At 37.4% G+C, this 23,669-nt stretch overlaps 1 protein-coding gene across 3 annotated transcripts in view; it reads left to right on the top strand.

The window, feature by feature from the left end:
* The window catches only part of CEP128 (centrosomal protein 128), a 442,632-nt gene that overhangs the window by 400,567 nt on the left and 18,396 nt on the right, over positions 1-23,669 (top strand). For 2 of the 3 annotated variants that reach the window (XM_082619712.1, XM_082619711.1), the window contains 2 exons: positions 17,575-17,652; positions 20,877-20,990. In XM_082619712.1, the coding sequence (XP_082475838.1) occupies positions 17,575-17,652; positions 20,877-20,990 (192 nt within the window). Of the gene's footprint in view, positions 1-17,574; positions 17,653-20,876; positions 20,991-23,669 lie in introns of those variants that run through there. The other variant, XM_082619713.1, reaches the window with a different exon arrangement.

Raw genomic sequence — 23,669 nt, 5'->3', positions numbered from 1 at the left:
CAGGGAAATGATTAGCATTTCTCAGTATCTGCCCTGTGACCAGTGTCTTCATGGCCTCAAGTGGCTAAGCCCCTGTCAGCTCATCCACAGGAGACAGTTTGCTGTTCACATCCCACATTTCCTTATTAGGACCTTCTTAGGTCCACGAAAGATTTTATTCTCATCTTCCTCTCTTTTACTCTGTCTAGACCATTCAACTCAACTTTACTGTCCCTCGTTTTCTTCCATTTGTTTATTTATTTAATTTTGAGTGTCTAAAAACATTCACTGTCCCTCAAGTCAGGCTTTAAATTGTACTTTTAGAAAATAATGTGTGCTACATATATGTTTCTACAACATTTATAAGTTCTAAATGAGTATTTATTGATCTTTGCATTGAGAAGGTTTTTTGTTGTTTTTTTTTCCCCCCCATAAAACTAAAATCTATTGTGTATAATAGCAAGTACTCAGCCCTGGAAATTAAGGAAGAATATAGTCCTGCCTTTAAGAAATTTGCTGTCTACTGAAAGGGACAAATAGACAGGAAGCGATTAAACAGGTGATAGGAGGCATGTTTGTGCATGGGAAGCGCTGAGGATGGGTACCCAACACACATTTTAGGAGAGATGTTCACAGAATAATAACTAGTATTATCGTTGTAACAATAGCTAGTGTTTATTGAGTGCTTACTAGCTCCCTTCCCCATTCTGAGTACTTTACATATGTTAATATATTTGATCCTTAAAATAGTTCTACACTATGGGTGTTATTATCATTCCTGTTTATAGGGGAAGAAACTGAGTCCCAGTGCAGAAGGATCAGGAACTTCTGTAGGCACACGTGGCCAGTAGGAGACTAAATCAGGGTTTCAACTCAGACCACTCAAGAGGCCATGCTTTTAACTGCCATGTTAGAGGAGGTAGTAACCAAGCCAAGTCTTGCAGAAGGACAATCAGTGGGCTAATTTAAGCAGCGTGTAGAGGATATTCCAGACAGATGGGCCTTCACGTTGTCGACTGAAAAAAACAAACAAAACAAACAAACGAACAAAAAAGCACAACCTAAAAGTCGAGAATTATGTTTTCTTTGGTAATCTTACTGAGGACTATATAATCGGGATATACCCTCTCAGATAGCTCTGAGAAACTGTTTCAAAGAGGTAAGGAAGGAGCCAAGATATATAGGAGATTTTTCTGGGGAAAAAAAAAAAAAGAAAAAGTCAAACATCGAAAGATTGCTGCTAATCACAAAAAACAGCCATCTCAAGTTAATGATTTTAGTGTTTTTCTATGTATGGGAAGATGAATGAGTGCAGGTTCATTGAAATTATAGCTTAGATATGCATCTTAACTATCTAGGGCCAGTATCCTGTTTATCTCCATCCTGAATTCCCCTCAGGGCACATCATTGGAGGTGGCTGCATTGGCTGATGGATTGCTAGCAGGCTACATTTGTTGTTTACCAGAATGGCAGCAACATTTGTTTGGTCCACAGTGTGCAAAGTCATGATGGCACAGAAACTTTGACAGAAGCAAAAATATGGTATAACATTTATGGTAATAGAACCAGAAGCTAATTAGCAGCATCTAGATGAGGGCAAAACTGTAAAATCTTTTTTCTGTTTTAATTTTTTTAAATTAGGACAGCTATAAAATGAAAAAAAAATGAAAAGCAAGTTCTTTGCCTGCTTTTGGAAGTATCTGTTCTAAAAATACAAAATGACAAATATTTGGAGTTAGTAATTTGATAGGGCAAATACCCAAGATGACAGAAATATCTTTCTTCTTGTTTTCCTTATGCAATCATTGACTTTGCTTTCTGCCACAGGAGAATGAAGGTTTTTCCACCCCACAGGTGTTCCTGGGTAAATAGTAATCCCTAAATGGTTTTCTCCTTATTTTACTTTCTCTTTATAGAAAGCCATTTTTCTTACTCTTTCCAACCTTTCAAGCTCCCAACCTACTCTGGGAAGAAGTTAAAGCTACAGCAGACTAAATCTAGAGCCAGAAGGGCTCTTAGAGATTTTTAGATCCTTCTTTCCCATTTTCCTGATTTGGAAACTGAGATCCATAGGTTAAATGATTTTTCCAGATTCATATAACTGGTAATGGCAAACCTGAGATATAACTTTTTATCTCCTGATTGCTACTCAGTGATCTTTTCCACTGTACCTTGCTGCCTCAAATATATCTTGATGTCCTTAAACAGAAGGCTACTACAAATAAAAATATTATCTGAGTAATCTAAATAATCTATCATTATTAGAGAAACTATTTTGTGGACATTTAAGACATCTTCAGAAGTTTATGGTCAGAATGACTATTCTTGAGATGTAAGAGTATTTGGGGTAAATCAAGAGCTTTAGGTGTAGCACCATTGCCCTTTTGGGGATTCAGTACATTCTCCCAATAAATTTCTCAGGGAACTCCACCCAGATGGCACCCCTGACGTGGGTCTCAGAGTTTCCACTGCTCAGCAGGTCCCCAACCTAGGAGTGAGATGCCTTGCCCCCTTCTCACAATACCCCCAAACTCCACCAATTCTTCCCCTGCTTGGGGCTCAGGGGCCAGCAGTCTGCAAACAGAATCAGAAGTTCCTTTTAGAGCATGTCACTCCTCTGCTGAAAACCCTCAGAAGACCTTCTGTCTCATTCAGAATTAAATACACTTACTTCACTGTGGCCTAAAGGCTCTGTAAGATCTTACCATAGGCATCTTCAGCCTCATCTTGGGCCCTCCCTTAGCTCACCTATAGAACAGTGTCTGCTATAGAGTCGGTGTTTAGTAAATGCTTGCAGATTGAATAAATGGATAAATCCCTCCCCTTCATTAAGTAAGATGCATTCGTTCACTCAAGAAGCAGTTATTGAATACCTTTTCTGTGGAAGCACTGGGTGGACTGTGGGTACAGTGGGGAACAAAGACAGACATTCCCCACCCGGAGGATGCTTACTGCCCAGTGTCAACACAAGCACTAATTAAATAACTGCACAAATAAATGGAACACTAGTACTCTAATACTTGTTGCAAAGGAAAGGCTCATGACTTAACTGAGAACTTATTTGACAGAAATCAGTGAAGGCATGGGTGCCTTCCCTGAGGAAGTGATGAAAGATAATAAAAATTAACCAGTTCACTTAAGATTTATACATTTCATTACATAATTAATGTAAATTTTACATTAAACATATTCAAGTGGAATTAATGGTAGGCATGCTGAAGTCTTTAGGGTAAAGTGTACAAATGTACACAGTTTACTTTGTAAGGCATCCAAAAAATAAGTTGGGTTAATGGATAGACGTGGGAATGGATAGATAAATATGTGATAAAGCAAATATAACAGAATGTTAATAGTAGAATTTAGGTGGTGGGTATTTGTGTGATCTCCATAAATTTCTTTCAGATTTCCTGTATGCTTGAAAATGCTCATAATGTTGGGGGGAAAAGTTTTAACCAGATAAGGAGACTGCAGGGAACATTCTCCACCGAGGGCACAGTATGTACAAAAGCAATTTGTGTGCCATTACAATTCTATTACTTTTATGTTTTGGATGATGTCTGTAGAACAGTAATGTATTGCTAAATGTTGGATACAGTTTTAATTAAGTTTGCCTTGTTTCTGCTTTGTACTCTGTTGACTAATTTTTATTAGTAATTTTAGATTGTCAAATTTAGATTGTCACTGACCTCCTTTTCTCCATTTGAGAATCCTTGAGCTGACAGTACTTCACAGAATCAGGTTTTTTTTAATACTATTTAGAAAGTACTTGACAGTTTTCAATGTACTTTCACATTCACTCTTACTCGATAATCACAGTTACTCTGTGAGTATGAGATAATAAAGACCATCGTTATTTATCCCCATTTTGCAAATAAAAGACTGAAGCTTAGAAGGGCAGGGGAAAGTGATACTCCCCAAACCACAAAATACAATTAATGTTGCTGGAACTGTGCATCTCCGCAAATGAGATAGGCTGACTTCTGGTTCAGCATCCCTTCCACCTCACCACTGTCCTCCATCAGCCAGCTTGAAACATGTGACTGGGACCAGTAAATCCCACAAACATAGTTTCTTTATCTGCCACCTTAAGCAGAAATTGCTAAACTCTTTGTCTCTTTCAGCAAACACTTGCTTATACTGTTTGCCCATTATTAACATGCAATCACATTTTGGGGGCAAAAGTTCTTAAATTTCTTTCCTTTGTTGAGTACATTTAGTTTTCAATTTTTTTTTCTTTATTTTTAATTTTTTTTTGCTTTATAACAAATTTAATCAGTTATACATATACATATGTTCCCATATCCCCTCCCTTTTGCATCTCCCTCCCACCCTCCCTATCCCACCCCTCCAGGTGGTCACAAAGCACCGAGCTGATCTCCCTGTGCTATGCGGCTGCTTCCCACTAGCTATCTACCTTACGTTTGGTAGTGTATATATGTCCATGTCGCTCTTTCACTTTGTCACAGCTTACCCTTCCCCCTCCCCATATCCTCAAGTCCATTCTCTAGTAGGTCTGTGTCTTTATTCCTGTCTTACCCCTATGTTCTTCATGACATTTTTTTTTCTTAAATTCCATATATATGTGTCAGCATACAGGATTTGTCTCTCTCTTTCTGACTTACTTCACTCTGTATGACAGACTCTAGGTCTATCCACCTCACTACAAATAGCTAAATTTCGTTTCTTTTTATGGCTGAGTAATATTCCATTGTATATATGTGCCACATCTTCTTTACCCATTCATCCGATGATGGACACTTAGGTTGTTTCCATCTCCGGGCTATTGTAAATAGGGCTGCTATGAACATTTTGGTACATGTCTCTTTTTGAATTATGGTTTTCTCAGGGTATATGCCCAGTAGTGGGATTGCTGGGTCATATGGTAGCTCTATTTGTAGTTTTTTAAGGAACCTCCATACCGTTCTCCATAGCGGCTGTACCAATTCACATTCCCACCAGCAGTGCAAGAGTGTTCCCTTTTTTCCACACCCTCTCCAGCATTTATTGTGTCTAGATTTTTTGATGATGGCCATTCTGACTGGTGTGAGATGATATCTCATTGTAGTTTTGATTTGCATTTCTCTAATGAGTAAAGATGTTGAGCATCCTTTCATGTGTTTGTTGGCAGTCCGTATATCTTCTGTGGAGAAATGTCTATTTAGGTCTTCTGCCCATTTTTGGATTGGGTTGTTTGTTTCTTTGTTATTGAGCTGCATGAGCTGCTTATAAATTTTGGAGATTAATCCTTTGTCAGTTGCTTCATTTGCAAATATTTTCTCCCATTCTGAGGGTTGTCTTTTGGTCTTGTTTATGGTTTCCTTTGCTGTGCAAAAGCTTTTAAGTTTCATTAGATCCCATGTGTTTATTTTTGTCTTTATTTCCATTTCTTTAGGAGGTGGGTCAAAAAGGATCTTGCTGTGATTTATGTCATAGAGTGTTCTGCCTATGTTTTCCTCTAAGAGTTTGATAGTGTCTGGCCTTACATTTAGGTCTTTAATCCATTTTGAGCTTATTTTTGTGTATGGTGTTAGGGAGTGATCTAATCTCATACTTTTACATGTCCCTATCCAGTTTTCCCAGCACCACTTATTGAAGAGACTGTCCTTTCTCCACTGTACATTCCTGCCTCCTTTATCAAAGATAAGGTGACCACATGTCCGTGGGTTTATCTCTAGGCTTTCTATCCTGATCCATTGATCTATCTTTCTGTTTTTGTGCCAGTACCATACTGTCTTGATTACTGTAGCTTTGTAGTATAGTCTGAAGTCAGGGAGCCTGATTCCTCCAGCTCCATTTTTCGTTCTCAAGATTGCTTTGGCTATTCAGGGTCTTTTTTGTTTCCATACAAATTGTGCAATTTTTTGTTCTAGTTCTGTGAAAAATGCCATTGGTAGTTTGATAGGGATTGCATTGAATCTGTAGATTGCTTTGGGTAGTAGAGTTATTTTCACAATGTTGATTCTTCCAATCCAAGAACATGGTACATCTCTCCATCTATTTGTATCATCTTTAATTTCTTTCATCAGTGTCTTATAATTTTCTGCATACAGGTCTTTTGTCTCCTTAGGTAGGTTTATTCCTAGATATTTTATTCTTTTTGTTGCAATGGTAAATGGGAGTGTTTCCTTGATTTCACTTTCGGATTGTTCATCATTAGTATATAGGAATGCCAGAGATTTCTGTGCATTAATTTTGTATCCTGCAAATTTACCAAATTCATTGATTAGCTCTAGTAGTTTTCTGGTAGCAACTTTAGGATTCTCTATGTATAGTATCATGTCATCTGCAAACAGTGACAGCTTTACTTCTTCTTTTCCAATTTGGATTCCTTTTATTTCCTTTTCTTCTCTGATTGCTGTGGCTAAAACTTCCAAAACTATGTTGAATAAGAGTGGTGAGAGTGGGCAACCTTGTCTTGTTCCTGATCTTAGTGGAAATGGTTTCAGTTTTTCACCATTGAGGACGATGCTGGCTGTGGGTTTGTCATATATGGCCTCTATTATGTTGAGGAAAGTTCCCTCTATGCCTACTTTCTGCAGGGTTTTTATCATAAATGGGTGTTGAATTTTGTCAAAAGCTTTCTGTGCATCTATTGAGATGATCATATGGTTTTTCTCCTTCAATTTGTTAATATGGTGTATCACGTTGATTGATTTGCATATATTGAAGAATCCTTGCATTCCTGGAATAAACCCCACTTGATCATGGTGTATGATCCTTTTAATGTGCTGTTGGATTCTGTTTGCTAGTATTTTGTTGAGGATTTTTGCATCTATGTTCATCAGTGATATTGGCCTGTAGTTTTCTTTCTTTGTGACATCCTTGTCTGGTTTTTGGTATCAAGGTGATGGTGGCCTCGTAGAATGAGTTTGGGAGTGTTCCTCCCTCTGCTATATTTTGGAAGAGTTTGAGAAGGATAGGTGTTAGCTCTTCTCTAAATGCTTGATAGAATTCGCCTGTGAAGCCATCTGGTCCTGGGCTTTTGTTTGTTGGAAGATTTTTTATCACAGTTTCAATTTCAGTGCTTGTGATTGGTCTGTTCATATTTTCTATTTCTTCTTGATTCAGTCTTGGCAGGTTGTACATTTCTAACAATTTGTCCATTTCTTCCAGGTTGTCCATTTAATGGCATAGAATTGCTTGTAGTAATCTCTCATGATCTTTTGTATTTCTGCAGTGTCAGTTGTTACTTCTCCTTTTTCATTTCTAATTCTATTGATTTGAGTCTTCTCCCTTTTTTTCTTGATGAGTCTGGCTAATGGTTTGTCAATTTTGTTTATCTTCTCAAAGAACCAGCTTTTAGTTTTATTGATCTTTGCTATTGTTTCCTTCATTTCTTTTTCATTTATTTCTGATCTGATTTTTATGATTTCTTTCCTTCTGCTAACTTTGGGATGTTTTTGTTCTTCTTTCTCTAATTGCTTTATGTGCAGGGTTAGGTTGTTTATTCGAGATGTTTCCTGTTTCTTAAGGTGGGATTGTATTGCTATAAACTTCCCTCTTAGAACTGCTTTTGCTGCATCCCAGAGGTTTTGGGTCGTCGAGTCTCCATTGTCATTTGTTTCTAGGTATTTTTTAATTTCCTCTTTGATTTCTTCAGTGATCACTTCGTTATTAAGTAGTGTATTGTTTAGCCTCCATTTGTTTGTATTTTTTACAGCTCTTTTCCTGTAATTGATATCTAGTCTCATAGCAATTTGGTCGGAAAAGATACTTGATACAATTTCAATTTTCTTAAATTTACCAAGGCTTGATTTGTGACCCAAGATATGATCTATCCTGAAGAATGTTCCATGAGCACTTGAGAAAAATGTGTATTCTGTTGTTTTTGGATGGAATGTCCTATAAATATCAATTAAGTCCATCTTGTTTAATGTATCATTTAAAGCTTGTGTTTCCTTATTTATTTTCATTTTGGATGATCTGTCCATTGGTGAAAGTGGGGTGTTAAAGTCCCCTACTATGATTGTGCTACTGTTGCTTTCTCCTTTTATGGCTGTTAGTATTTGCCTTATGTATTGAGGTGCTCCTATGTTGGGTGCATAAATATTTACAATTGTTATATCTTCTTCTTGGATCGATCCCTTGATCATTAGGTAGTGTCCTTCTTTGTCTCTTCTAGTAGTCTTTATTTTAAAGTCTATTTTGTCTGATATGAGAATTGCTACTCCAGCTTTCTTTTGATTTCCATTTGCATGGAATATCTTTTTCCATCCCCTTACTTTCAATCTGTATGTGTCTCTAGGTCTGAAGTGGGTCTCTTGTAGACAGCATATATATGGGTCTTGTTTTTGTATCCATTCAGCCAATCTGTGTCTTTTGGTGGGAGCATTTAGTCCATTTACATTTAAGGTAATTATTGATATGTATGTTCCTATTCCCATTTACTTAATTGTTTTGGGTTCATTATTGTAGGTCTTTTCCTTCTGTTGTGTTTCTTGCCTAGAGAAGTTCCTTTAGCATTTGTTGTAAAGCTGGTTTGGTGGTGCTGAACTCTCTCAGCTTTTGCTTGTCTGTAAACGTTTTAATTTCTCCATCAAATCTGAATGAGATCCTTGCTGGGTAGAGTAATCTTGGTTGCAGGTTTTTCTCCTTCATCACTTTAATTATGTCCTGCCACTCCCTTCTGGCTTGTAGAGTTTCTGCTGAGAGATCAGCTGTTATCCTGATGGGGATTCCCTTGTGTGTTATTTGTTGTTTTTGCCTTGCTGCTTTTAATATGATTTCTTTGTGTTTAATTTTTGACAGTTTGATTAATATGTGTCTTGGCGTATTTCTCCTTGGATTTATTCTGTATGGGACTCTCTGTGCCTCCTGGACTTGATGAACTATTTCCTTTCCCATATTAGGGAAGTTTTCAACTATAATCTCTTCAAATATTTTCTCAGTCCCTTTCTTTTTCTCTTCTTCTTCTGGAACCCCTAGAATTCGAATGTTGGTGCGTTTAATGTTGTCCCAGAGGTCTCTGAGACTGTCCTCAGTTCTTTTCATTCTTTTTTCTTTATTTTGCTCTGCAGCAGTTATTTCCACTATTTTATCTTCCACCTCACTTATCCGTTCTTCTGCCTCAGTTATTCTGCTATTGATCCCATCTAGAGTATTTTTCATTTCATGTATTGTGTTTTTAATCGATGCTTGATTCATCTTTAGTTCTTCTAGGTCCTTGTTAACTGTTTCTTGCATTTTGTCTATTCTATTTCCAAGATTTTGGATCTGGGAAATAGAATCTTGGATCATCTTTACTATCATTATTCTGAATTCTTTTTCAGGTAGACTGCCTATTACCTCTTCATTTGTTAGGTCTGGTGGGTTTTTATCTTGCTCCTTCTCCTGCTGTGTGTTTTTCTGTCTTCTCATTTTGCTTATGTTACTGTGTTTGGGGTCTCCTTTTTGCAGGCTGCAGGTTCGTATTTCCCGTTGTTTTTGGTGTCTGTCCCCAGTGGCTAAGGTTGGTTTAGTGGGTTGTGTAGGCTTCCTGGTGGAGGGGGCTAGTGCCTGTGTTCTGGTGGGTGAGGCTGGATCTTGTCTTTCTGGTGGGCAGGTCCATGTCTGGTGATGCGTTTTGGGGTGTCTGCGGACTTTTTATGATTTTAGGCAGCCTCTCTGCTAATGGGTGGCATTGTGTTCCTGTCTTGCTAGTTGTTTGGCATAGGGTGTCCAGCACTGTAGCTTGCTGGTCGTTGAGTGAAGCTGGGTGCTGGCGATGAGATGGAGATCTCTGGGAGATTTTCGCCATTTGATATTATGTGGAGCTGGGAGGTCTCTTGTGGACCAGTGTCCTGAAGTTGGCTCTCCCACCTCAGAGGCACAGCACTGACTCCTGGCTCCTCAATTTGGGATGATTTGTTGTCTATTCATATATTCCACAGATGCAGGGTACATCAAGTTGATTGTGGAGCTTTAATCCGCTGCTTCTGCGGCTGCTGGGAGAGGTTTCCCTTTTCCTAGTTTTCAATTTTAAGAAATGAAGTGATTTCACAGAAATTAAAGGGTGGATCTCAAGACCCTCCTCCTTATAGACTGGTTGTAAGGGCCCAATTCGTTATCTAGCATACAGAGAACACTAAAATAGTCCTCATTATTCTTTGTGTGTTACTTTTCCTTTATATCAGGAAAAATATTTAATGAGGGGATCTCAAGGGGAAGAGATATGTTTCTTTATTCCTTCTGTATTCCTTTCTCCTTCAACTCATTTTTGTGTACTCTTATTGAAAAAAAAATCCCCAAATTAAGCTAATAATAAGATCATGGGTTGACTATAACTCATAATTTGGTTATGTCTAGAAACAAGAAAGCAATAATGTGGAATGACAGATTCTGTAGGTTTTTTATAGTTCTTCACTGAAAAAAATTACTGTGAACGAGAGTTGGAAAATACCTAGAAAGCATTCTTTATTCAAATTTTCTAGTGAAGATATTCTACCTATTCTCAAATTTCATAAATTTGTGCTTTTTAAAGGAGATCTTCTACCACGTTTGATTAGAATGGTATTATATGAAGACAATAGAATTTGTTGTTGACAAAAGTTCTGGATTTTAGATCAAATAGAGTCACTGATGCCATATTGCCACATTAACTGGTGTTTCTTTTGTTTGTCTTTTTAACAAGCCTTATGTACCCTTTTACCCTGAGACACATGTAAACACTTCTAAGTGGGTGTCTGATTTTTAAAACTCTCTTAAAGTGAAGCCATACCCGGCCTCTGTACCCTGACACCCAATTAAATCTTGGAGACAAGAGTTTTGGGTGAAGTAGAAAAGAACAACTTTACTGCTTTGCCAGGCAAAGGGGCCACAGCGGGCTTGTGCCTCAAAAACTGTGTGTCTCAACATGGAGGCGAGAGTGAGAAGTTTCATGGTAATGGTTCAGACAGGGTGTGATCACCTCGCAGACACTCTTCTGATTGGTTGGTGGTGAGGTAAGTGGGAGTCAGCATCATCAACCTTATGGTTCCAACCCGTCTGGGGTCTGCCTGCTTGAGAGCAGCATACCATTAATTTCTCCCACCTTGTGGGGCTTTCAGTGTCTGCAGAACAGCTCAGATATTGTTATATATGTATATCCCTTAATGGGGAACCAGAACCCTGCCCGGAGGCTGCATTTTTGTTTCTCTTGACTGTTCCTCCCTTGTCTCCAGATCCCCTCCCTTCCCTAATTAGCAACTGTGTGAACCTTCTCACTGTAACTCAGGGAAGGTCATGGAGGCTGTATGAAGCCTATTTCCTATTATCAAGACATGGGGGACACAGAAAGGCTTTTGTGCCCAGGAGCCCCACAGGGTCCTGCTCAGTATCAAAAGTACACAATCTAGAAATAGAGGACTCCTCTGATATTCCAAGAAATCCACACAACTTTGAGCTCTAAGGCTCTTTGAAGGATGTGTGTCTACGAAATGACTTTGCCAGCCCAGTCTCTGCTACTTTTTCACTTGGTTCCAGCAAGTGTCATACAGTTTGGATGAAAAGAGGACACTATGAAGCCAATATAGCTGTGCTGAATCTAGTCACCTCATGTGAAAAGGCAGACAGTCTCTCTTTTTCATGATCTCACTCTTTCTCTCCTTCAAACTTGTTTACTCAGGTCCTTTTACCATCTTTCAGCCATTTGTCAAAAAAGTTTTGAAGTGGATCTCTTTCCAAATGAAATGGAATTGCATTTTTGAACCCAAATAAACTGCTTCATAACCTCATGTATTTAATATCTATATAGTGCCAAAAATGCACACACATTATTAAAATAAAAATATAGACACCATACCCTTTTTTTATCATCCAAACCTCAAAACATATGATTTCAATAGCACTATAAGAAAATGGTGGTTGTTATATGTTAATAAGAAAATAACATGTACATTTTTACAAAGAAAAGTATATTCTGTTTCGTAAGCTTTCTCTACAGGAGACAGGAATCTAAGAATTGCAGTGAAGCCCCTTCTAATTCCTAATAGCTGCTACTTATGTTGTCATACTATATTATTCAATTTCCCTCAAGTCTGAAGCAAAGGAACACCTAAAGAAAAATATACTGTGGACCAGTACAAACTGTTCAACCCCATAGCAGTTTGGTGTGTGTTGAAGATTTTGGAATAGTAAAATTGCCAGCTGATTCATTGCGCCTTCCAACAGATAACTAAACATGTCTGTAGGTACAAAAGCCGTAAGTCCTAACAGACAGGATTTCTGAATTTCACTGTTGTTTCTGCCACTGGATCTTGCCCTTAGTCTAGAGAAAATAAATGAAATAGCAAACTTTTGCTCCTAGGTTTTTAATACAGAGGCCAAGATTCAGTGGGTTCATTAGAACACGGTAACTCTGCCTTTGTCTTTACGTGGCCAACATTTGTTGAAGCACCTCTTGTGGACAGATACTGTGCTATGCTAGTGCTAAATGTTACAAAAAAAGAAAAGGGGGTATTAGTATCATAAAACTCAATCTCATGCCTACATCCTCTAATCAACAGAAAGACTGTCCTGATCCCTTGTGTGTGTATATATATTGGATGCATGGTCTTGAGCACAGACCCTTCAGCACTGGCAAGATGAAATTCTTCCTGGGTTCATCTTAAGACTTCTTTTTCCAGAAACAAGCTCATCAAGGACATATCTTCAAAATTCTAGCTGCTAAGAGTTGATAGCTAACAAGGGATTAGGAATTTACCTAAAGCATGCACTATTACAGCTACTGGTTGCTGTCCTTTTCAATTGGTGATTTGCCATGAAAATATTTATATAATAACACCGACATTTCTGCATTCAGACTGCTTGGATTTGCATACCAGTTTTGCCACCACATGACTGTGAGGAAGTTATTTACACTTTGGTCCTCAGTTGTCTCATCTGTAAAATGGGGATAACCTTAGTATCTACATTATACAGTGGAATGAGGATTAAGAATTGTATTCAAAATTGAATTACATTTTTATAGTTAGTCTTTCATTATCCTACTAAACAGGATTAGGAGTAATTGATCATTTGCTTCCTAGGCCAGTGGAAGTCCAGCTCCTTAAGCCTCTGAGATAAAGCAAGTACTATAATCAGTGTATTGTTTTTTATGAAATGGAGTCTTAATTGTGAATTTCTCTGTTTTCAAATTAGATATGAAATTTATTATCTTGTAACATTTTCAAAAGAGAAACACTCTTTAAACCCCTATGTGAATGTCCAATTTAGTTCTTCTAGAAAATTGATTTAAGAAAATTAAAGACAGGTTAAGCACCTGTCATTTCCTGGTGCCATTATTCATAAACTTGAGAAATTGTTCCCTTAATTCTACCAGTGGAGACTTATATGTGCCCTTTAATGCATTCGACCATGTAAGGCAGAAGTAATTAATCAACTTAAAAAATAAAAAGTTTCCCTGACTCTGCATGAGATATTTTGCCCTAGGAACTAGCATGCTATAGGTCCTCATGGCACCTTTAAAATCCAAGCAATTTCCCTATTTAGACTTCCCATCTGCTATTAGTTCTTGTCTCTCTAGCACAGTTAGCTTTTGGGGAAAAGTGAACTTGAAATGCCATGTAATGTGACAAGACTCTAAGCACAGAATCCCAGCCAAACTCACATTAAAAAACAAAAAATGGAGTTTGAACGTGCATATGCATACTTTTTAAGTCTATATGACACCATGGCAGGTTTAAGCACACTAACATGCATATAGAGGGAGAGAAGACCAGAAAATAAATGTAGTCCCCAAATACCACTTAATCATGAAATTATGAGACCTGAGGTGACTGCAGGCCTGGACTCATTATCTTCATTACTTTATGTCTTATTGTTGCAGATGCCTTAGAAATCTCAGCATCTGTACATGTAATTTCCTTAAAATAAATGCAGTTAACTTTTTTCTTTGTATAATTCTTACATATTTTACATATGCATACTCTCCCTCCAGTAAATTAAAAGTTCCTGCAGAAGAGAAAATGTGCCGTCTACGTCTTATGGATCTTTCTGTGGTATCTAGATATACATTTGGTGTTACTTAACTGACTAGAATATAAGGGTGATGAGAAGGACATGTGTATCAGAAAGTATTTCTGATATTGAGCAAGATATTGAGAAAAAATCCATAAATGGAATATAAAATAATCACAACTACAATAGATGAAGAGAAAGTATAAAGATGTTAGTGGAGACGCGGGGGGTTAGGGGAGGGAAGTAGAAAAATAACCGGTTAAGAAAGAAGAAGCCAAGCAAGTTTTTAAGGTTGAAGATTTACTCAAAAAAAAGTAGCCATTTGAATATGTACCCCCAAAACATAATCAAATAGAATAAACCAGTGTGTGTAAACATGCTAGGAAAAAACCTTTTTAATGCATCACCTGATTGATTGAAAATTTTAAGCAAAAATATTTGCATAACCTGCTAGCTTTACCGTAGGGAAAGAGATCATTTGCTTATTTTAAGATCAAAATGAGTATAACATATTTAACCCAGGTTCAGAGGGGCACTTTTGAATGAAAAAAACTATGGAATGAAAAAAAAAGGGAATAAAGTTTTAAAACTACAAGTTGTACTGAAACCATTGTTTATGAAGAAGATTTTATCCAATGCATAAAATTTTGCTTTAAAATCACCATGGCATTGATTTGGATCTTACTATTCAAGGGCCAATGAGGAAAGCTATAATTTTACTACTTAAATGAATATAGCATATATGGTGACTAAAACTACTAGTTCTCCTAAATCTACACATGAGGGCCTATGTTAAGAAACATGTCATGGGCTTCCCTGGTGGTTCAGTGGTTGGGAGTCCGCCTGCCGATGCAGGGGACACGGGTTCGTGCCCTGGTCCGGGAGGATCCCACATGCCGCGGAGCGGCTGGGCCCATGAGCCATGGCCGCTGAGCCTGCGCGTCCCGAGCCTGTGCTCCACAATGGGAGAGGCCACAACAGTGAGAGGCCTGCGTACGGCAAGGGAAAAAAAAAAAAAAAAAAAAAAGAAACATGTCATTCTTTTAATTGAAGTATAGTTGATTTACAATGTTGTGTTAATTTCTGCTATATAGCAGTGACTCAGTTATACATATATATACACATTCTTTTTTATATTCTTTTCCATTATGGTGTATCTCAGGATATTGAATATAGTTCCCTGTGCTATACAGTAGGACCTTGTTGTTTATCCCTTCTATGTATAAATAGTTTGCAATCACTGACCCCAGCTTCCCAGTCCATCCCTCCCCAGCCCCCCACCCCATCCCCCCAACCCCCGGCAACCACAAGCCTGTTCTCTATGTCTGTGAGTCTGTCTCTAAGAAACATGTTATTTTGATTAATCTTCCTATTCATGAAATAATAAATAAAGCTATTTAAAATGCATGGCAGGGGCCTCCCTGGTGGCGCAGTGGTTGAGAGTCCGCCTGCCGATGCAGGGGATACGGGTTCGTGCCCCGGTCTGGGAGGATCCCATATGCCGCGGAGCGGCTGGGCCCGTGAGCCATGGCCGCTGGGCCTGCGCGTCCGGAGCCTGTGCTCCGCAACGGGAGAGGCCACAACAGTGAGAGGCCCGCATACCGCAAAAAAAAAAAAATAAATAAAAAAAAAAAAAATAAAAAAATAAATAAAATGCATGGCAGTTTGAGTTGAGCACATGCCACAAAAAAGACTAACAATGTAAGTGTTAAGCGGAAGGAACAAAATACTTGGAAGGAACAAAACACTAAGTCTTTTAAATGGAACTCGAAAAGGAAGTTTAAGCGGAACTTGAAAAGTTATGAATGTGAAGAAACAGCATATACAACTTCCAATTTCAAAATGGCCAAAGGAAGGATGTTTCTACCACACTCTCAAAAATCACATTAGAAGAATACAAATCTGAAGAGATAGAAACAGTGGTTTACATGTTGACAACTAGAAGACATCTATAATGCCAAGTCAAAGAACTTCGAAAGAAAAAGGGTAAAATGCCTCATAACAGAGGTGAAACCCAAATGCCTGTCAAGGAGATAGCTATGGAAAGCAAATTTTATTCACCCTGTAGAATTTTTGAAAGGCTTTTGAGCTAGTGGTACCCTTTTATTGCAGAAGGAGAGAGTGGAAATGAGTACATTGAAAGCGTCTTCAGGGAAGACTTAGATCCTCCACTGTCTGTCTCCATCCCTGCTCCTCCACAAACCCTGCAGGAAATGTAAGGGTATGCTCTGGAGAAGCTCTGGATGGGAGGTGGAGCCAGAGAACAGCATCAGGGTGAGATAGGGATAGGAAGAGTAAATGAAAGTGAGTATACCAGATGATGAGAACACCAGTTCCTAACCCAGGCTAGTTCCAAAAAAATTGACCTCCCCTGAGGAAAAATACCCTGATGCACATATAATTTGGAGCCTCCTCCCACCAAACAAAAAAAAAAAAAAAAAGAAAGAAAAAAAAGTCATTTGACCACCCTATTAGCCTATTATTAAATTACATAATTCTCAGGTATTATTTGCAATAAATTCTATGCTATGCATTGGTAGCTAACAAACCATGAAATCTTATGGCTTAGCACCATAAAAGTTGATTTTTCACTCACATTAAGTCCAATGTGGTGGGCAGCTCTCCTCTATCTTGTAGCTCTGCCATCCGGAATATGTGGCCTCCAGAGTCCTTATGGCAGGGTCTGAGGTGGAAAAGGGAACACACAGACTCTTAACTGTCTCAGTCCAGAAGTGACACATGTCACTTTCATTCATAATCTATTGTGCAGAACCATTCACGTGGGAGATGTAGGGGGGTACATGGAATAGTGGGTGGTCACTAACTTCTTGACAGCTCTGTGCAAAATTATGTTATGTCCAGGTTCTTGCAGGACACTTTCTTCCCATGCACAGCCCTAGGGTTTATTTTTTATTTCATTGAATAATTACAATTCGTTTTAAATGTAAAAGCTACTATCTGTGTGCCTACCCTGTGACAGGACTAACAATACAGAGGTGTATATGGTACAGTCTCTGGTCTCAAAGTTATTCTACCATTTAACCTCTTAGTTCAACATTTGCTTTGAAATAATTTTCAGAGCATTCCCTCTTAGTGGTTATATCAGTATGTGTAAATCAGTGATTAGCAAATCAAAGACTGTAGAAGTTATTGATTTGTAATTAACAGGACCTTGTGTCCCTGTTGCACATATTTAATTTCAGATTATTTCTTCCAAGTCTTTGAGAACTACTCTTTTCCTTTTTAACTAAAATAATTGTTGAGAGCTCTTTTCTTCTTTTTACTGTCAACATGTGAGGATCTCTAATATGCTCCATAGATAAGTAACTGCAAATTCATCTATTTCTCAGTATTACCTTATGATTTATTTCTGATGTTCACTGAAGCAGGTTTGTAAATTAATATGAAATTCTCTATAGAAAGTTTGATAGTATATCAGTTGCAAGCAGTTATCTAGGAGGAGCTTTATATTCAAATCAGTCTTGCAAATGCATCTCATTTTCTTCTTGAAAAAATGTTTTCTGATGTAGAAAGATACATTTATCTTAGACATACTATTTGTTATTTGACTCTCTAAATCTACAGTTTGAACTGCTTATACCAATGGTACAACTGATTTTTAGTACTTGGATTCTGAAAGTATTAATTTTTCATAATGTTTGCTTGCCTTGTGTTTTCTAGAGTACCCGAGTGGCCTTAGACCATCTGGAGTCTGTGCCTGAGAAACTGAGCCTACTAGAAGATTTCAAAGGCTTCAGAGTGAGAAAGAGTTGGCTTTTCTCTTTCAGTATTTTTATCTGAGTGAAAATACTTGACATCTTCCTGATGTGCAAAGAAAATTTTAGGGAGGGAGGAAAAACCAAAAAACATTGGGGACTCTTAACACTCAATCTTATCAGAGCTTATTGACATTTCTGAAGCCAGCATTGAAAATAATGGAACTTACATATTAGCACAATATAGGAAAATAGAGGCTTTTACCCTATTACCAGAAGCTCACTTGGCTCCCTAAAGCTTTAACTATAATTTAGAAAAACCTAAGAATTAAAAGGAATTACACATTCCTTTTAATTCTTTTAAAAGAATTAAATGACTTTTTTGATAAACGATTTTAATCTATGAACTATCTTCTTTTTATAAATTATAAATTTCCAGAGTACTGTTTGTCTTAGAGATACAGTAGTGCACAGGTTATCCCTGTACTACAATATATGAATTCAGATCCACATAGAATTTTAGATTTTATATCCAATGTTATTTATTGATAGAACTCTAATCACGAAAGATTTTATTTTCAAGCCAGTTAATTACATGTCGGAATTTACCTACTGTAAATATAACCCTGCCACCCAGTCCTGCCAGACAAGGTCCAGGCCAGACAGCACATATCCCCGTAGGGGTGCATATGTAATGGACAGTTTTAGTGATTTGTAATTTCTTGACCCTGTATGAACAAAGATGAGAGTTTCTCTTTGAAAACCATTTAACTGTTTTTTTCACGTTAGCTTTAAAATATAACATATATAGATTCTGCTTAACTCTAACATATTATTTGAGGATATAGTGAGTAAGAAATATAACCAGATCATGCCATGTTGATTTATTAGAAGTACTGAGATGATGTAACTTTCAAGGTCTACACTATCTTAACATTTCATTAAGCGTATTTTGCTAGTTCAGTAACTAAACATTTTTGAGTGGGATCTAGGGTTGAGCTGACACATCTAGAAATCTAGACTATCACTTATAGAATAAAGCCAAGTGTTTCTAGTATATTTTACTAAAGTTTTAATTCTTCCTCATGATTTAATTGCATATTTGCAGTCTAAATCTCCATCAAAGAATTATGAAACCAGTGTTCAATAAGATGTAATTTCTTTTCACCCTTATATGACCCGATGTGGAAAGCAGACAATATGTTACACCCATGTCCTTTCCACTTTTTTCTTCTTTAGCTAATAGAAGTTATCTAAGTGAATGAAGGGCCGGCACCAGAAGGTATTAGAAACAAGTGGCATTTGCCATTGAAAAACTAATGCCTGTCTTATACCGGCATAAAAAGAATAAAGTTTAACCTCCAGTGACAGCTCATTTTCCCCCCAGTGGTCTACATTAAACAGAATATTCATAAGGGTAATTTAAAAGTTGTGTTCTCGACTATTGCCAAAATTTTTTTAATTATTTTTCATCTTATAAGCTAGTGATTATCTACAAATCTAGCTTATATGTGCACACACTCACATGGGAAGGTGCCTATATAGTGAAATTTTTAGGGACAGTGTTTTTCAAAATTCAGAATTGTACTTTCCAGTATTAGTCATTAAAATTGAAACCTTTACCTTTAAAAGGGAAAGGAGTTCATTAGCAAGTATTATACACTGCTATGTGGCAGGCAGTAGCTAAGTACTTTACATTACATTTCTTCAAATCCTCAGAGACACCCTATAGATTGGCATTATTTTCCCCCATTTTACAGCTCAGGAAACTGAGGTTTGGGGTATGTAAATTAGAGAAATCTATGATCTACTTCTCTGTGTTTACAGCAAAGCCCATCTGCTTTGCCCTACTGCCTGTAGCTTGAAACCCATTCTATATGTACTCTAAAGTCATCTGTATGATTAAAAAGAGGTCATGTAATCAATTTAATGAAAACAACTACACATAGCCTTAAATAAAAATACATGAAGCCTTTAGGTTATTAGACATAGATTATATTTTTCAAAACCCCTAAAACTTTCTAAAATTCAGTACGCTGTTAACAGGAGTTCAAAGACCTAAGTTCTGGTCTATGCTCATGCACCAGACAAAATCACTTAATATCTCAGGGAATATCTCCTCATCCATAAAATATGAGAGACTTGAACAATATTATCTCTGTTCCTGCTCACACCGGCATCACTAGCATATATGTGAAAATGCATTTCACATATTTTTTTGGCAATACTGTTGTCTATGACTCTTAAGTATGAATACAAACCTCAACTTATTTAGATGGTTTTGACTTTATTCTTATTTAAAGGTGTCATAGTCTCTCTCTCTCATTTATTTCCCCCTTATTTTGAAAGAAGCGATTCAACTCCACAATTCTACATTTAAACATTACATATTTGATATGGAGGAGAGGGAATAGCATTGAGTTCCAAGCCCAGTCTGCCACAAATTGCCTAGCCTTGGACAGGTCATTCTTAACTTACCTGGGCTGTAACTTTTTTTTTTAATAAAAATGAGAACTTTGGAATTCTAATACCCCTTCTAGTTTGAACATTCAGAAAGTTCTTTGGGGCTATTTGGGGAACTAAATCCCATAGATGATTTTTCTTACATATGAAAATCAGTTGTCCTAATTCTATTCTAATTTCTCCCGAATTCATAATAGAAATGTCTAAATAACTGGCTGTGGTGACTTATTTGCTGTGGTCCATCCTCTCTCCCCAGAATGAAGGAAAAATAGAAAGGAAGGAAGGCAGGCCCTGGAAATTTTTTCTGTCTTAATTTATTACCTGAATTTTTTTATGCTTTTGAGGGCAGATGAGCTATCCTTAGGTTTAAAAATCTACATGATGTAATAGTTAAAATTCAGAATGTTGAACAAAGAGAATATTTTGATGCCAGGTACTATTCCAAGGGATAGTATATAACATCTAAAAGTGGCATGGTATCATTAAGTTCCATCTTTGGATAACTCACTGTTAATTAAACCTTTTTCCCTGCCTTCAACTAAAGGAAGGAAGTCATTTCAGATTGGCATGGGGACTAGCAGTGAAAAGAAATACAAATAACCAATGTGGGACCCTGTTTTTATTTTTATGATAGCATCCAAAGTGATCATATTCTTCTTTATCCTTGGGAACCTATGAGTCCTCTATATATCTCTCTAAACGGCTATAATGATTAATCATCTACATATCAAAACTTTCTTATTTTAATTTCAAGCACCGGTTTTTCTTTCATCTACCAGTTTAGACCCTTTGTTGTTTTTGCAGGGTTCGCGCAGTTTATCTGACAGAATTGACGGGAGATATTCTAAGTACAGAGTTCACAGAGAGTCTCTTCAGCAGCGCCTGGATGACACCAAGTACAGAATCCAAAGCTTCAAAGTAATGCCCTTTATATACACTTTCAGTCTTTGGGCATTATTCATGTTTATGGCTACAGCTTTCTAAGTAGCTGCTGCAGGTTTTGTGTAAGGGTACTACTTATAAAAGCAATTTCTTGATGTAGGAGATAGATTTTCAATTCTGTAGAAGTAGAGAATAAAACTCCAAAGACTGTGTTTATACCTTTTTACCTGAGACCTCATCTTTAAGGTTATGCCATTGTTGCTTAATATGTTGTTTGTCTATGGGAATTGATGATGCTGCTTAAGAAATCCTGAGCCAGGAAACCTCTGATCTCTTGATTGGTCAGAGGCTTAGTGTGGATGGTGGCCCCCCTCAATATGTAAGTTCAACTACTCTCGGTGCTGAAGTCCCCAGTAGGTGAAGTAACATATAGTATTTCATAGCGTTGGCATTTATAGTCATTCCTTTCATAAGAATAAGAGCTCCATATTACTACTTCAGCCTATGGTTCACTAGTGTGGAACCAACATAGGAGACTGGGAAGATCTGACCATATTGACAAAAAGCCTACCATTCCCTAGAGTCTGTCCAAGATCCATGTGGGGTATGGGTGACTTTAAACTCATTTGACCCTGAACAGTTATTAGCCTAGAGCAGGACTTCTTAACCCCGGCATGAGTGACATTTGTGCCAGGTAATTCTTTGTTGTAGAGGCTGCCCCATGCATTGTAGGATGTTTAGCAGCATCCCTAAGAATCTACTTACTAGATACCGGTAGCATTCTTCATCCCAAGTTGTGGCATCTAAATGTGTCTCTAGATATTGCCAAACATCCCCTAGAGCAGTGGTCCCCAAACTTTTTGGCACCAGGGACCAGTTTTGTGGAAGACAATTTTTCCACGGACAGATCAGGGGGTGGGGGGGGAGTGAGGGATGGTTCAGGCAGTAATGCGAGCGATGGGGAGCGATGGAGAGCGATGGGGAGTGATGGGGAGCAGCAGATGCAGCTTCACTTGCTTGCCAGCTGCTCACCTCCTGCTGTGCAGCCCGGTTCCTAACAGGCCATGGACGGGTACCAGTCCACAGGGACACCTGCCCTAGAGGGCAAAATTGCCCCCCATCGAGAACACTGACCTAGAGAGAATCCATCTATATTCTAATGTATACTCCAAGTTGATTTAGAAAATGAAAAAAAACTAAAGGTTCTTTTGGCTTTTTTATATTCTTACAAACTTCAATATATGTGAATATTCATTACACTGTATATATTCACTTATTTCAGCCAAATATAATTATTTTTAAGATGCTTCTTGCCTCCTCTGAATATAATTGGATAGAATGCTCAGTGGATATAAAGACAGTATTAATTTACATAAGTCCTCCCTAGCATGCTTAAAATGAGCACTTCTCCATCTCAAACAAAAATTTAACACAATTATGCCATGTTATTTATACCCTTATTGTAAAGAGGATGCCCTGTGGCTTTGTGCTTTTTTACCTTTGCTTTTTATATTGGTATTATTTACTATAGTAGTGACCTTGTTGTCTCATATGGTGAATTTTAAATTGTCTTCCAACATTCTCATCAGGTCCCATATACTCAAGCGTTTCTCCACCACTGAGAGGAGTGCCACTAACTTTAAACAGAAGTGAAAGGCTTAGGTAACAAGAGCTAATAATAATAACGACTCATTATTGAGCATATATTAGAACAAACTACATAAAATTGCTCTTTTTGTATGTGTCTCATGCTTTATGTGCATTACCTCATTTAATCCTCACAGCAACCCTGTCAGTTGGCACCATTATTTTTCCTTTTTTACCATTGAAGAAAACAAAGTTATAGGGCAGTTAAGTGGTTGGATCAGGGTTCAAACCTAAATCTGCCTAGCTTCAAGAATCTATATTCTTGAGCACCAGGCTATTATAGTATAAATTTGTACCTGATATTCCTTAATTTTTTTAGAAGTCACCAAATGTAGGGACTATATCTTTAATAAATAAAAGTCAGTTGTCTCCAAAAGTACATAAACACATTATATGCCTCTTAATTCAATAGAGGTCTGGATGCAAATGAAGCATTTAAAACATTATTTCCAAATACAGTTAGATTCGGTATTAGGTAAGTCCGTGCTGTCTAGTGGCACCCAAATTGCTATAAATCAATGCAATTTACACAACAGCATATGGCAAAGCTATGAATGTTTAACATGTTCAGCAAGTAATCTCATTGGAGTTCTCTGTAAAATTACATTTGCAGCTGAAGAGGAAATCAAGCCTGGTTTTTGAGGCCAACACTTATCAAAATGAGAAATAAGGTTGAAAATTTTGCAAATAGGCAGTACAAATATAAGGAAGAGTCACAAAACACATTTTGTGATGACATTGTCCCACATTAATACTAAACATTTTTAAATGTTAATCTATTTTACTGATGAATATGTAGGTTACTATCATGTGTAGCAGATATCTGGCCTAAAATAATGTAGTGATCTAACGCAAAACTCATGAGAATATCACATCTTTTGTAGTCATTGTTGAGAAAAATGTGAGAATGCATTTTTGTGAATTGTAGATACCAATGATCATTTGCTTATATGTTTTTTATGAAAATAAGTTATTTATCAAGAATGAGAGGGGAGGCATAATCAGAAAAGCTACCTCTGATTGACTATTGACATCTTGAAGAAAATCATAAGAGGCATTGAGACTCTT

Source organism: Mesoplodon mirus (assembly GCF_964341445.2).
Source record: "Mesoplodon mirus genome assembly, chromosome: 4".
Classification (NCBI taxonomy): Eukaryota; Metazoa; Chordata; class Mammalia; order Artiodactyla; family Ziphiidae; genus Mesoplodon; species Mesoplodon mirus.
The sequence above is the reverse complement of the archived record's forward strand: the minus strand, read 5'-3'. Positions and strand labels throughout refer to the sequence as shown.